The sequence below is a fragment of the Sus scrofa genome, chromosome 13 (genome assembly GCF_054392235.1).
Source record: "Sus scrofa isolate SSC_HxYL_T2T_F1_AM1 chromosome 13, Sscrofa_HxYL_maternal_Yorkshire_Landrace_v2.0, whole genome shotgun sequence".
Classification (NCBI taxonomy): Eukaryota; Metazoa; Chordata; class Mammalia; order Artiodactyla; family Suidae; genus Sus; species Sus scrofa.
In genome coordinates this window covers 154599781-154614671 of record NC_139395.1, presented here as the reverse complement: position 1 = coordinate 154614671, position 14891 = coordinate 154599781, and the positions used below count along the sequence as shown (strand labels likewise).

Genomic DNA, 14891 nt, shown 5'->3' with positions numbered 1-14891 from the left:
CTGGGCCTGTGACATGTCATGCTTTTGCCATGTGTCACAAGACTAGTTTTGGCAACAGCTTAGTTGGTCACAGTGTCTGAGATTACACAGGAAACATTTTAAAGGTCATAAATTTAGACAACCCTGGGAATAGCTTGTTGGTAATGGCTTCCAAATGAGCATATAAAAAGTCTGTGAAGAGATTACATGGAAACCTCCAACCACAGCAGAAAATGCAGATTTATAGAATATATTTTGTACTCCAACTACCCAAGAGCTTTCTATTAGTAGGTTATTGCTAGAGCGCTGCTAATGCAGAAGCTGCTATGACAGCAGCAGCTCTTAGTTCCAAGAGCAACTATTTACTCCACCAGAAGAGCCAAGAAAATTCTCATATTTTTGTTGATGGTCAACATTAGTGAGTTTGGCTTATGTTTTTAAATGTTCAGATTCAGCTGCAGAACTTAGAAGCTTGGGAGTTCACATGGTGGCTCAGAGGAAACAGATCTGACTAGTATCCATGAGGATGCAGGTTCAATCCCTGGTTCCGCTCATTGGGTTAAGGATCTGATGTTGCTCTGAGCTGTGGTATAGGTCAAAGATGTGGCTCGGATCCTGTGTTGCTGTGGCTGTGGTGTAGACCGGCAGCTGCAGCTCCAATTCAACCCCTAGCCTAGGAACCTCCATTTGCCACCAGAGCAACCCTAAAAAGAAAAAAGAACTTAGAAGTTTGAGCCAGGAACAAAGTGCTGTTTTCTTGACATTTTCATCCAGTTGCTACCCCCATTCTGTCACCTATTACCCCATGCTATCTTTGTTTTATATAGTCCCAAACTCTGCCTCTAGTAATCTTAATTTTGGCTAAGGATATACCAATGTTTATCAAATTGAATTGACTTTTCCAGAAAAATGGCAAATGTCTTTTTTTCTGACACAGATTGCTAGTGGCTACCATTGCTGAGAAGGATTTTCTAACCTCTCCAGGTCAGAATTCTAGAACTGATCAGCCATGTCTGTCATGGGTAAGAGAGAGGGTAGTGGTGATATGCATGATGTATTTGTTCCATTTCTGCAGGTGCATAGTGTTTGGAGGTATTCATTTTCATTGGCTATAGTGTCTAGTAACACATCTGAAAATGATTTTGATAACTTTTCTGAAAGGAGGGATGAAGGGCTAGTTTATCGTTAGGTGGTGGAATTATGGTCATTATTCTTTATTCTAGTTTTTCTATATTTTCTAGGCTTTTTATGAACATGTTTTTTTTCCATATTTTATCAGAAAATAACACTAACTTTTTAATTTAAATAAAATAGCAAGAGTTCCTGCTGTGGCACAGTGGGTTAAAAATCTGACTGCAGCGGCTCGGGTTGCTGTGGAGATGCAGGTTCAGTCCCTAGCCCAGCGCACTGGGTTTAAGGATCTGGCATTGCCACAGCTGCGTGGGGTTCGGATTCAATCCCTAGCCTGGGAACTTGCATATGGTGTGGGTGCAGCCATAAAATTTTTTTAAAAATAGCATATATTAGGAGGATAATTTCCTTGAAAAAGGTGAGATGTCACAGAATCCTTGTGATGGCTTTTAAGACATCTTGTCATGCTTCTCTATAAATTTTTACACAGTTGTAGGATAGGGTTTTGTAATGGGGGATTTCTACTTTTAAATTAAATCATAATCATTTGCCAGAGCTTTAAATTTCTTATAAAACTAACTTTTAGTGTCATATATTGCTGTTAACTTTGAACTCTTCTCCTATTGTTAGAAATGGAGTAGGTTTTAAGTTTTTAGCGTTCATAAATAACGTGATAGGCATTTTATGTAGTCTCTTTAAAAGTAATAATGACAAGGGAAAAGTGGTCAAATAGAATTATTTGAGTTTCTTTCCTTGATTTAATTCCTCAATGTAGATTATCTTGAGCCCTAGAATATTCATTTGTAAGAGTCAAGTCAGCTCTCCCAAAGCTGATCCAAACTTTGCTAAAATAAATTCATGTCAACAAAGACTGTATTTAACTGTGTTTACTACATTTTTGTATCCAGCAAGGAAAATAATTTTCTACTGCAAGCACAATTAACTATAAGTTAAAATGCTTAAAAGAATATCCGAATTGCAAGTCTCATATGGAGAGGGTTCATTTACTTTTTCATTAATTATTAAAGGTTCATTATTGTTAAAACATAAATTAATAGTCTGCCAAATGTTAGTGGGGCCAGACATCAAGAGCTTGGACTAATTAAATGACAACGATCTTCAAGTGATCAAACATAACCTTGATCATATCTGTTCCTCACTTTTTCCATTGTAACTGCACACCCTGAATTCATAGCCTCCCTACTATGAATTCATAGCACCAGCCCTCTCAGGCTTGATTGCCTGGTGGCTGCATGGGTATATCCATATGTAAAAGCTCATCAAGCTATACATTAAAGATTTGTGCACTGTACTAATGTAAAAGAACTTTAAAAATGACAGGAAGTCCTATGTTGATGTAAAAAAAGCAATAATGATAATTGTGAAGATATTTGTTCATCATGTAGTTATAATATTATATATTATAGCTGCCACATTTTATTTTATTTTTATTATTTTTTGTCTTTTCTAGGACCACCCCTGCGGCACATGGGGGCTCCCAGGCTAGGGGTCCAATCAGAGCTGCAGCCACCGGCCTATGCCACAGCCACAGCAATGTGGGATCCGAATCGAGTCTGCAACCTACACCACAGCTCATGGCAACGCTGGATCCCTAATCCACTGAGCAAGGCCAGGGATCAAACCTGCAACCTCAGGGTTCCTAGTCGGACTCGCTAACTGCTGAGCCACGACAGGAACTCCAACTGCCACATTTTAAATCTAATGGCCCACTGTTAGATTATAAACAAGCCAAGGTTACAGACAATGTCGTGCACTTCATCCATGACTGCCCTCTGTGTAGGGCATGCTCAACCTGCAGCAGGGAATAGTGCCTGATGGGTACCATGAGGGGAAGGCCTGAGGAACACAGCCCATGCCAATGTCACAGGGGACAGATGACGCCCCCTTAGAAAAAAGTATGCATTTGACCTGTAGGACATCAGTCACCTAGCTTACCAAATGAACCCATCTAAGTCTAAGCTGTTTTTCTATCCTATAATATCTGGCATCCTTAAGCTAATAGTATGTGTAGCTACTAGGGGGAATTTCTGTTTGAATGTCTGTCCACTTATTAGGAGTAGGAAAAAGACACCATATTTTCAATTCTCCATGTGCGACCACTGGCATTTACAGCTAATCCTTTATTTTCTCTGTTCTCCTGAAAACATGTCCCTTCCTGCCTCACTGACTTTGAAGACTTTATTTTCTTCTTTGGGACATAGCAGCCCATGCCCCCCACGTCATAGCTCCTCTCAAATGCATTCTCCTCTCAAATGCATTCCTCTGAGCCTGAGAATGGACTCTTGTTTTCCCTTACCCAATCCACAGACTTCTAGGGGAATCGTGACATGTCCTTTCCAAAGACATTTTCAATATCCAGGACCTCAGTTTGCAGGGTGCTTATCTATCTGGTTTGGCTCTTCAGCAGAGTTTCTGATATAACATCCCAACATCTAACAATGGTCTCCAGAATCACAGCAAGGAGTTTATTTGCCAAAGGATAAAGAAACAAGAGACTATTTTAGTGGTTAATGTACAAGATGGATATTAAAATCCTAGTTTTGCGGTAATTTCAAGAAGCAGAGGATGTGGGGAAAATCAAGGAAAAATGTGGCAAAAAATCACAGTCTAGGCCTGCCTGGATCCACTGTTGGAATGATTTTAAAGAATACAGAGGAGATCCCATATCAGCTAATAATACCCCTTGTGGTTGATTAACTGTATGTTGATAACAGGGTATAAATTAGGTTAAGAAATCTGGCTTCAGAGAGACAATGCTCTAATAATCTTCTTGCATATCTGCATGATGTTATTGTTCTTGCTACTACTATTTTAAGTGATGCACTCACAGTTTGTGGGTTAAGTATTCCCCTACTGGAATGAGCATTCTGATTTGTGAATTAAGTCCCCTGCACTTGTGACTTAATCGTGATGAATTTATATACCTGGGATGTTGGAAATCAGAGGGCCAGCAGAGACAACCACCAAGGGAAAGTGGAGTATGCTTGGGAACTTGCCAAGACTGTCTTTTGGAAGCAGGCTGTTGGACCATGGAGTGTCCTCCAGCCTGTGTGTTAAGAGCAGACTCAGACCCACCTACTGAAACACAAGAGCACATGCCTTGAGAACACCTGGGTTCTCAACTTCCAGCCTCCACTACCCAAACCTCTCAGGAAACTGTAGAAATTCTCGATGGGAGGCAGATGGGTGGCAGATGGGTGAGGGAGAATGAGCAGGCCCACATAGCCCCCTCCCAACAGAATCTGAAAAGAGGTAGCTTGCTCTGTTGTGGCCACCCCCATTCCTCATCCATACTAGATGGTAATATATGATTATTAAGAGATATGAGCCAACACCCCCTCTCAGGCAGAGACTCTAAAGAGCATATGGGTGTGAGCTATGGTAGATGGGACAGAATTTTGATGGAGGCTGTTTGGAATATTAAAACAAAAATAAAGAGATGAAGCAATCAAAAAAGCACCCCCGAGGGGCCAAGTAAGTAAGAGACCACGGAAAACATTCAAAATATAATACTTTCCCTAATGAGATTTACTAATATTTTCTTAAATCTAACCAAACAAGATTTACAGACTGGCATTAATAATGATGACAACAACCTTTTCTCAAGTTTGGGACACCTCTGATTCTAGAGGTCTACTACTATTCCAAAGGCTTGGCTTCCTCAAATATCAACATCATTTGTTGTGCTATGATATTCTTTTAAAACATGCTGAACTAAATCCTCGGAGTTCCCGTTGTGGCACAGTGGTTAGTGAATCCCATCAGGAACCAAGAAGTTGCAGGTTCGATCCCTGGCCTCTCTCAGTGGGTTGAGGATCCTGCTTTGCCATGAGCTGTGGTGTAGGTCGCAAACGCAGCTCAGATCTGGTGTTGCTGTGGCTGTGGTGTAGGCCAGCGGCTACAGCTCCAATTAGACCCCTGGCCTGGGAACCTCCACATGCTGCGGGTGCAGCCCTAGAAAAGACAAAAAAACAAAAAACAAAAAAACAAACATGCTGAACTAAATCCTTGTGCTTGTGTTATATTAAAGCAAAAAGCACCAAAATAAACTTTGTTTTTTAAATTTCATCTTAAAAGTTCAATAGGTATTTGTAAATTTTAGCCCTAAAGTCTACTAAAGCGGATTCATGTCAATAAAGACAGTAAATACCATTATTTGGTTTTATTTGCTATATGTTGTGATAGCTAATACGGGGAAAAAAAAATTCTCCTGCAAGCACTATCACCCACATGATAAAATACTTAGAGTAATATCCAAATTGCTAGGGCTAATTTACCTTTTCATGAATAATTAAAGGCATATTATTATTAAAATATGGATTAAAACTTGCCAAATGTTACCAGTGTCAGACACCAAGAGATTGAATTAAAAAAATAATCCTTAATAATCTGGAGTCAAGAAATGAAACCTACATTGTTCCAACTCTGCACATATCCTGAGTTCACAGCCTTCTTTCTGCACCACTCCCTCAGTTTTCATGCCTCAGCACTTCTTGATTTCCCCTCTTTCGCCACGGATTTTGCCTGGGAATTCTGGGAGAGTACTCTGCTCTACCTCAAGCAGGAAATTGCTGTTGGGAGAACTTCCTATGAGGGTTAAGCTTTTCCCTGCAATGCACTGGGGGGAGGGGGTGTAGTGCAAAGGGCTTCAGAGAATAGATCCAGACCCTGGGCCACACCACCTTGTGGTGAGTGAACCAACAGCCTCCTCATTCCTCACATTTGCCTTCCAGTTCACAGAGCGATTTCACACACTAGCTGGCAATTCCTAAATCTCAGTAAAACAAACCAGGGATTCACCTCATCCATCAATGGACTGCATCTGCCTTTTGAGGGCAATAGGAGGGATGGAAGGGTGTTTCCTAAGCCGGGATAAATCAGCCAGTGAAGAAGGCTCTGCCCTCAAACTCAAACCCTGGAAAACAAAATGCATTAGAAGCAGATCTGGAGTTCAAGATGAGCTCCACCAGGATTCAGATCCTTCCCCAGAACTAACCAGGTGTGTGATCTTAGGCAGGTTACCTAATCTCCCTAAACCTGTTTCTTCCTCTGTAAAATGTGGATAATAAAATTGACCCTACGAGTTTCTGCGAAGCTTTAAAAGAAATGATGCATGCAACCCAGCCGATGTCTGCTATGTAAGAAGTACATAGTAGATATGAAGCCTTTGTGCGAGGTAGTGTTTAAGAGCCTGGGGTTTGATGCCAGACTGTGTTCAAATCTCACTCCTACCATTTAACAACTTAGGACACTAGAGAAATTATGTGACCTTTCTGATTCAGTTTCCTCATCATTCAAACGGAGTTTTATTACAACACAAAGTAGATATCCAAAAAAAAAATTAGCTCTTTTTAATTTCATTGTGAGTAAAAACAGCTAGTGTTTCCAGCTCAACCAACAATGTAGCAGTGAATTTAATGAGAGTTCAGTATAATGTGCATTTTTTAACATTGTGAAAACCTAGCAGGCTTTTATGACTTTTCTGGGCAGTCAAGCTGTGATACTAAGGGTGGGGCTAAACTGTAATATAAAGAAAAAAATTCAAAGAGGGAGAATAACCACCCACCAGGGAGCTATTTCTTTTGTAATGTACATTCCATTTCTTCTCCCTCATGCTTTTTAATTCCTTCCACATTTCCTGCCATAATTATCAAATGTTTGGTTTCTGACCTCACTTTTCTGGAGACTAGAGCCCAGGGAATTTAGAATTGTTTATTTTCTGTCCATAAACCTTTGAGTTAATGGAGGGGCTTGTGAGTGAAGGGTTTGTTGGTTTGTTTGTAGTGTCTCAGGAAGGTCACTTGAGTCGAAAAGAAAACATTACCAAAAAAGCGCTGAAATACTTTGACTGGAAAAGCAGAGCCCTCAAAAAGCAGAGTAATGGATCGCTCATACTCGCACAACATTAATTTTAGAAAAAATTGAGATTTTAAAAGGCCATTATTTGGCTCTGACAATAACACAAAATCCGAGGGCACTTTACAAAGAAAAAAAAATCTTACTTCATATAAGAGAAAAAAAAACTTGCCCTCTAAAAGATGAATCTCTAGCGAGCCCACCCCCGCCCCCCCACTCCAGGAGACAGACTCTAAAGGGAAAAGTCTTCGACTCGTCTCAATTTCCTCTTAAGTGAAGGAAAGAACTCAGGCGCCTTTTTGAACTCCGCTCGCACTCTTGTCGCCGCCTCCGTCCCAATCCGCCCAGCTCGTCCTCTCTCCCTCTCCCCACTCTCCCTCCATATTAGCCGCCGTGGGGCTCCCGCTTACGGCCCAAACTACTTTGCCTGATTTTAAGGTTTAAGTTTCCTAAGTAGCGTTTATGCTCTGAGCGCCCCCCTCACCCGGCGGATGGAAACTCCCAGTCCCACCCGGGGAGAGCATCCCGAGAACGCAAGCACAGCCCGCGCAACCCGCAGACCCCAGTGGCCCCTGAGCCTGAGTTCGGACCTCTTCCGAAGCTCACCTACCTCGGCGTGGACCCAGGCGACCGCCACCAGCGCGAGCGCGAGCCAGCGTGTCCACATCTGCGGAAGAGAGAAGAGCGAGACTGAAGGCACCGGGCCCCATGCCGACCCCGGAAACTTCCTCGAGTCCCAAAGGCTCGCCCCCTCCGCCCGGCAGCCCTCGGCCACCCAGAGGGGTCGGGCCAGTGAGCTCGGCTCCGCGCCGCACACCCTCCTCTCACCATGGTCCCGTCGCGGTCTCTGGAGGGCGCGGGGCAGGGAGGCTGCAACGAGCTCTAAGGGAAGGTGGGAGCTTCGCGGATCGCCAGCCTCAGAGGAAATCCGACCTGGGCTCGCCGCCCCTTAAGACCCCTCCTTCCCGGACTGCCTGCCCCCCAGCTCCTCCCCATTCTCCTCCCCCTTCTGCTGCAGCGGCCCCCGCGGCTCCCGGCTCCGCTCCCTCTTCCCAACCCCTTGCTACCGGGAGCCCGTGAGCGCCTTGGCGCCACCGAACCCTTCTTCCCGCCAGACCCCTAGCTTAGCACCTCTTCGGCCCCCAGGACTTAGAGGCAGAGGCAGAGGGAGGTGTCCCGGGAGACGCTGCAACAAAGGCGGAGGAGGTGTGTTTGGGGGGGGGGGGGGGGAGAGCCAAAACCTCACTCCCGGGAGAGGCCGCTGGCTTGCGGCATCTCGGGAGGGCTGCGGGCGCGGGCTGCGGCGGTGACCAGGTGGGGCGGTGCCTCCGGGGGTCCGGCATCGACTGGGGCGGTAACCTGGGGGAAAAGGCCCTGCAGCCTGGGGAACCGGAGTCGCCCCCTAGGCTGGTAGAGTGCCAGAGGTGCAGAGGGACCCGCACAGCTCAGGGTACAGGGAGTCACTGTCGCAAGAGCGCGAGGAAGCGGGTACAGGGCCCAGAAGACCTGCCTGCCTGAGGAAAGCTACTTTGGGTTCAACTGTGGATTTCCTGAGGGGTAAGGTGCAAGCCGGTGTTCCTCTGCTGAGAAGATCCTGATTCCAGCGTTTGCCAGCAGCATCATCCCATCATTCCCTCCAGTCCAGGAGTGACCACTGTCTCTTTGCTCTCCTCTGTCCATCTTTCACCAGTGTTCCCACTCCCACCTTGTCATCCCAAGTACCCTCCATGTTCATGCTTTACATCTCCATCAACTCTTCCCAGAGGCCCTCAAATGTGTGCTGCCTCTGTGATGATGTTGATTCCCCAAACTGCTCCCAACTGTGGCTTCTTTCCTATCCTGTGTAAAGTGTCCGAGGTGCCAGAGCAAATCCACTTGACATCTCAGATTTAATATGCCCAAGGCTGAACCCCACTTCCCACCAGCCTCCAGGCTTGCTCATCTACATCTTTTAAAGTGGTGCCTCCAAAAATTATCTTCACTTCTCAGATTGCAGTTGTCACCTTATTCTGGCAGTTTTCCCTTTGATATCTCACATTCATCCTTTCACCTCCATTCACATTTCCACTTCCCTAGGCTGGACCTTCATCCTCCCTCACTCAGGAATTCTAGAAACCACCTCTGGTTGCCCTTCAGCTCCAGGTTCTCCTCCTCCAGTCTCCACTGCAGCCCACTGCTGTATTCTCACTACATAAAGTCTTCCTTATGCTCTTCCCCTGCTCAGAAACTTTCAGCACTCTTTTCCCACATCAAATCCAAAAGCCTTTCTTGTAAGTTATCCATCTAACCTTACTTAAGCTACTTATATGTCCTCTGCTCAAACTGGACCACCTTCTCATTGTCCTCTGAACTTGTCATATTCACTCTTTTACCATGATTTGTTGAGGGCCTGCTGTTGTGGTCTTAGGGGGTTCAAATAACACACATATTGCCCACTCAAGTTCAGAATCCATTGAGATAGCTGCAGGAGTCAGACTGGCAGTGAGCAAAATGGCAGCTTTGTCCCTGGTTTAAACCAGAATGGTGGTTATGGCTTTAGATCTGCAGGGACAAGGATCTGCTGATTGTCCTTCACCCCAGAATGAAACATACCCTACCAGTCACAGACAGAGTTGGAGAGTCTGCTTGTATAAAACTGACTGCAGCTTTACAGTTTCTGGAAAAGCAGAAAACCTGCTTCCTGGGGCTGGACTGCTTCCCAAACTTGAGAGGTCAGAAGGACACATCCCTATTTCCTCCTTCAAGCTCACAAGTCGAACAATGCATTCCTGCTTCCTTGTTATGGAAATAAGATAGGTAGCAAATAGACATCACTCTGCCAGCTACCCAGTCCCGGCTCTGTTGTGGGACTGAAGGACATGATGTTGTACAAATTTTGCTTCTGCCCTCTAATAGCTCACAATACTTTCATCCCTGGCACATGAACTGCACCCCTCAGGACCTGGCATGGTCTCCTTTCCTCCTTCCTCTTTTTGCCTATTCAAATTTTGTCTTCTTTTTTTTTCAGCACCCAAGTAAAGTTTCATTACTTTTTCTAGCAACTTTTTTGACAATAACTTGGCATTGTGGAAAGCACAAGACATTTGAGGTCAAGCAAACCTGGCTTTCAATCTTGCTGCCACCATTTACTAGCTGTGTGACTTTGTCAAATTATTTAAGCTCTCTGAACCTAGGTTTTTGCATCTGACAAATGGCAGCAATAATGCCTTTCAAGGGGTTGCAAAATTTAAATATAATATCTTATAGAAAGTGCCAGGCAGGTAGCAGACCTCTGTTAATGGCAGCCATTATTATTTCATGGATCTGCTTTGCATCTGAATTGCAGTGGGTATTATGTGCCAGGTACTAACAAGAGAGCCATGTCTTATTTTATTTAACCATCACAACAAACTGAAAAGTATTTTTTAAAAAAATCGCTTCTACTTACCTAGTAAGGGAACTGAAGCTGAGAAAAATTTGGGTACTTTTCCAAGGTTAATAGTTGATTATATAGACTTACAACTTGGCATCTTATTGTATACTCTTATAGAATGTCTAACACTTGTTCATATAGTTGTCGGTCTTCTGCTAGATTTTAACTTGCTGAGGGCATAAACATTGTTTTTCATATCTTTATTTTCTCCAACTTGAGGCACAGTTGATCAATTTGATTATATCAAAATTTAAGATTCCTGTTAATCAAGGGTACCATAGAAAAGTGATAGATTAAAAGGAGATGTTCAGTATCTGAAATGGATATACCTGGGAGTTCCTGCTGTGGCTCAGTGGTTTTAGGACCTGGTGTTGCCACAGCTGTGGCATAGGACAGCTGAAGCCTGGATTTGATCCCTGGCCTGGGAACTTTCTTATGCAATGGGTGTGGCCCAAAAATTAAAAATAAATAAAATGGACATAACTGCAATATGTATCTGACCCTTACTAATCAATAAGAAAAAGACATGAAACTCGATAGAAAAAGGGCAAAGGGCATGAACAGGCAATTTCTCAAAAAAGGAATCCTATATGGCCAACAAGTAGAGAAAACATGCTCAAAGTCACTGGCATTATTTAAACTACACAACAACCCCATAAAATAAGTATTATTTTTTACCTCCATTTTAGAGTGTAGGAAGCTGAGACACAGAGTTTAAGTAACTTGTCCAAAGTTACATAAGAAATGGTAAATATTACTTTACACTAATTACAGTGGCAAATTAGACAGCTGGACAATGCCAAATGTTAGTATGTGTGTAGTATAGGCTTTCTGGTATAGTGTTGTGATTAAGAGCATGGGTTTAGGAGTTCCTGTTAGCAGGTTAAGAGCTTGACTAGTATCCAAGAGGATGAAGGTTTGATCCCTGGTCCTGCTCAGTGGGTTAAGGATCCCTCATTGCCATGAGCTGTGATGTAGGTTGTAGATGTGGCTCAAATCTAGCATTACTATGGCTGTGGCATAGGCTGGCAGTTGCAGCTCCGATATGCTGCACATGCAGCCCTAAAAAAATGAAAAATAAAAATAAAAATAAAAAAAGAGCATGGGTTTAGGAGCCAAACTGCCTTGGTTCAAATTTCTTTGGTAGTAAATCTTGGCTTTACTACTTACTGAGTAAGCTTGGGCAAGTTACTCACCTCTAGTCTCAGTTTCCTCATTTGTAAAATGGGGATAATAATAGTACTCATTCCCATAGGATTATTGTGCAGATTAAATTTGCTAATATGTGTAAATTACTTAGAACAGTGCCTGGTACATAAGCTATAATTAATGTGTGCTGCTAGGGGAATGATACTGATGATTCTGTGCTACAGAGTGTGGTTAACTTTTTCCTCTACAATAAACTCAAAACAAAACAAAATGAACAAACAGTAATAACAACCAAAGGGGTTGACAGCTCTATCAGTGAGGAACTTTTTGGTTGCAGGTGACAGAGAAGCCAACTTAAATAAATGGCTTGTATAGTTAAATAGAATTTATTTGCCTACTAGCTGTAAATAGAATTTATTTGCTTACTAACTGAGGGATCCAAGGGTAAGTCTGGCTTCAGAAAAGCCTTCAACCAGAGGTCACCAAGGATCCAGTAGTGATGAAAACATGGATGTCTCAAGTGTTTCTCCACTAATTAAAGATTGGCTAGATCCTATTTCAAAAATAAAATCAACAAAGAACTGCTTTTTTGTGTGTATTAGCAACTACAGAAAGCTATAGTGCTGTAAAAGATACACTCTTAATAATAAATGACTTCTTTAATGAGAGCAATATCTTCTGGAAGAACTGTGTAAGCAAAGCCACAGAGGAATGGCTTCTTTGAACAGAGTGGAGAGATTCAGGGTAAGTTTCCACCACTACCCTCAACATGGAATCCTGTGCTGTACAATTCACAGATGAGCTACTTCAGCAAAAATACCGAGACCAAATAGGCACATGAAAAGGTGCTCATCATCACTAATTATTAGAAAAATGCAAGTCAAATCCATAATGAGATACAGCTTCACACTGGTCAGAATGGCCATCATTAAAAAGTCTACAGGCATTCCCGTTGTGGCTCAGCATAAGGAACCTGATTAGTATTCATGAGGATGAGGGTTCAATCTCTGGCCCCACTCAGTGGGTTAAGGATCTGGTGTTGCTGTGAGCTGCAGTATAGATCGAAGATGCAGCTTGGATCTGGCGTGGCTAGGGCATAGCCCAGCAGCTGCAGCTCTGATTAGACCCCTCATCTGGGAACTTTTATGTGCCGAAGGTGCAGCCTTAAAACAAACAAATAAATAAGTAGTCTACAAATAAAAAATTTTGGAGGGGGTTTGGAGAAAAACAAACCCTCCTACACTGTTGGTGGAAATGTAATTCGATGCAGCCCCTACAGAAAACAGTATGGAGTTTCCTCAAAAACAAAAAACAAAAAAAAACCTAGAGTTGCCATATGATCCAGGAATCCTACTCCTAGGCATATATGTAGACAAAACTATAATTTGAAAAGATACGCTCACCTCTGTCTTCACAAAAGCACTATTTACAATAGCTGAGACATAGAAGCAACCTAAATATCCATCAATAGATGAATGGATTAAAAAATGCGGTATATATATATATATATATATATATATACATACATATATAATGGACTATTACTCAGCTCTAAAAAAGAATGAAATAATGACATTTGCAGCAACATGGATGGACCTAGACATTATCATACTAAGTCACAAAGAAAGAATACCATCTGATATCATTTACATGTGGAATCTAAAATATGATACAAATTTGAACCTATCTATGAAACAGAAACAGACCCACAGATACAGAGACTTGTGGTTGCCAATAGGGAGAGGGGGAGTTGAGGGAATGCAGAAGTGGGGATGGAGGGAGAAGGATTGGGAGTTTGGGATTAGTAGATGCGAACTATCATGTATAGTATGGAAAAACAACAAGATTCTAAAGTATAGCATAGGGAACTATATTCAATATCTTGTGATAAACCATAATGGAAAAGAATAAGAATATATATGTATAACTGAATCAGTTTTCACATAGCAGAAATTAATACAACACTGTAAATCAACTATACTGTCAATAAAATTAAAAAAAAATGGAGGCCAGAGATGTACAGCATATTATAGAAAGTCAATGATGTGGTAAATTTTATAAATTAGGAGTTCCCGTCGTGGCGCAGTGGTTAACAAATCCGACTAGGAACCATGAGGTTGCGGGTTCGGTCCCTGCCCTTGCTCAGTGGGTTAACGATCCAGCGTTGCCGTGAACTGTGGTGTAGGTTGCAGACGCGGCTCGGACTCGGATCCCGCGTTGCTGTGGCTCTGGCGTAGGCCGGTGGCTACAGCTCTGTTTGGACCCCTAGCGTGGGAACCTCCATGTGCTGCGGGAGTGGCCCAAGAAACAGCAACAACAACAACAACAAAAGACAAAAGACAAAAGACAAAAAAAAAAAAAAAAAAAAAAAATTTATAAATTAACATAGAACATATATAGGGAGTGACTATGAAAATATTTTATACCACATTGAGGCTCACAGGTTATCTTGGGACAGAGGTTATAAATGTCATCAAACTTGAAAACACAAATTCTGTTTGATATAAAGACAGTTGTTCCAAATTTGTCTTATTTATGTGATAAGTAGAATGTAATCTATCAGATTAGAAAAAAAATCCACATACAGTCTACTACTTCATGGAAAATTTGTGATGCTAATAATGAATGAGAAAGTAATTGCTCTTAAAAACAAATTTGTGCTATGAAGATGATATTTTGAGGTTGGATATTTCAAAACTTTTCATCATTAGGTGATTTTGTTACCCCAAACAAAAAAGGTGTGGCACCCATAAAAACTTGCATGTATACACATTTAAAAAATTTAACAGGAGTTCCCATCATGGTTCAGCAGTTAATGAACCCAACTAGTATCCATGAGGATGCAGGTTCGATCCCTGGCCTCACTCAGTGGGTTAAGGATCTGGTGTTGCTGTGGCTGTGGTGTAGGCTGGCAGCTACAGCTATGATTAGACCCTTAGCCTGGGAACCTCCATATGCTGAAGGCGAAGCCCTAAAAAGACAAAAAAAACCAAAAAACAAAAAACAAACCCAAAAATGAAAAAACAAAATAAAAACTTTAACAAAATTTTCTAATCTGTTTAAAAATCTTCCAACAAAGAGTTTCAGTAGTTTACTCATTTGCAAAAAGTTAAAAAATGTAACAACTTCCAATTAATTTTAAGGACAAATGATTTCTAGAGCAGATGGAAATTTACTAGTAAAATTTTGACAAAAACTCTTGCATGATTGGTTTATTTATTTATTTATGTTTGGCCAAGCACATGGCATGCAGAAGTTGCAGGGCCAATGATCAAACCTACACCAGAGCAGTGGCAACAGACAGAGCCTTAACCCACTGAGGTATCAGGTTAATTTGCATTGA

The 14891-nt window shown here is 42.2% G+C and overlaps 1 protein-coding gene across 2 annotated transcripts in view; it reads right to left on the bottom strand.

The window, feature by feature from the left end:
* The window catches only part of FSTL1 (follistatin like 1), a 54495-nt gene extending 46583 nt beyond the window's left edge, over positions 1-7912 (bottom strand). For both annotated transcript variants that reach the window (XM_021070306.2, XM_084991170.1), the window contains exons 1-2: positions 7816-7912; positions 7598-7654 (exon numbers count right to left, since the gene is read on the bottom strand). In XM_021070306.2, coding sequence (XP_020925965.1) covers positions 7598-7654; positions 7816-7818 — 60 coding nt within the window. In that variant the 5' untranslated portion in view covers positions 7819-7912. The remainder of the gene's footprint in view (positions 1-7597; positions 7655-7815) is intronic.
* Between the last annotated feature and the right edge of the window lie 6979 nt (positions 7913-14891).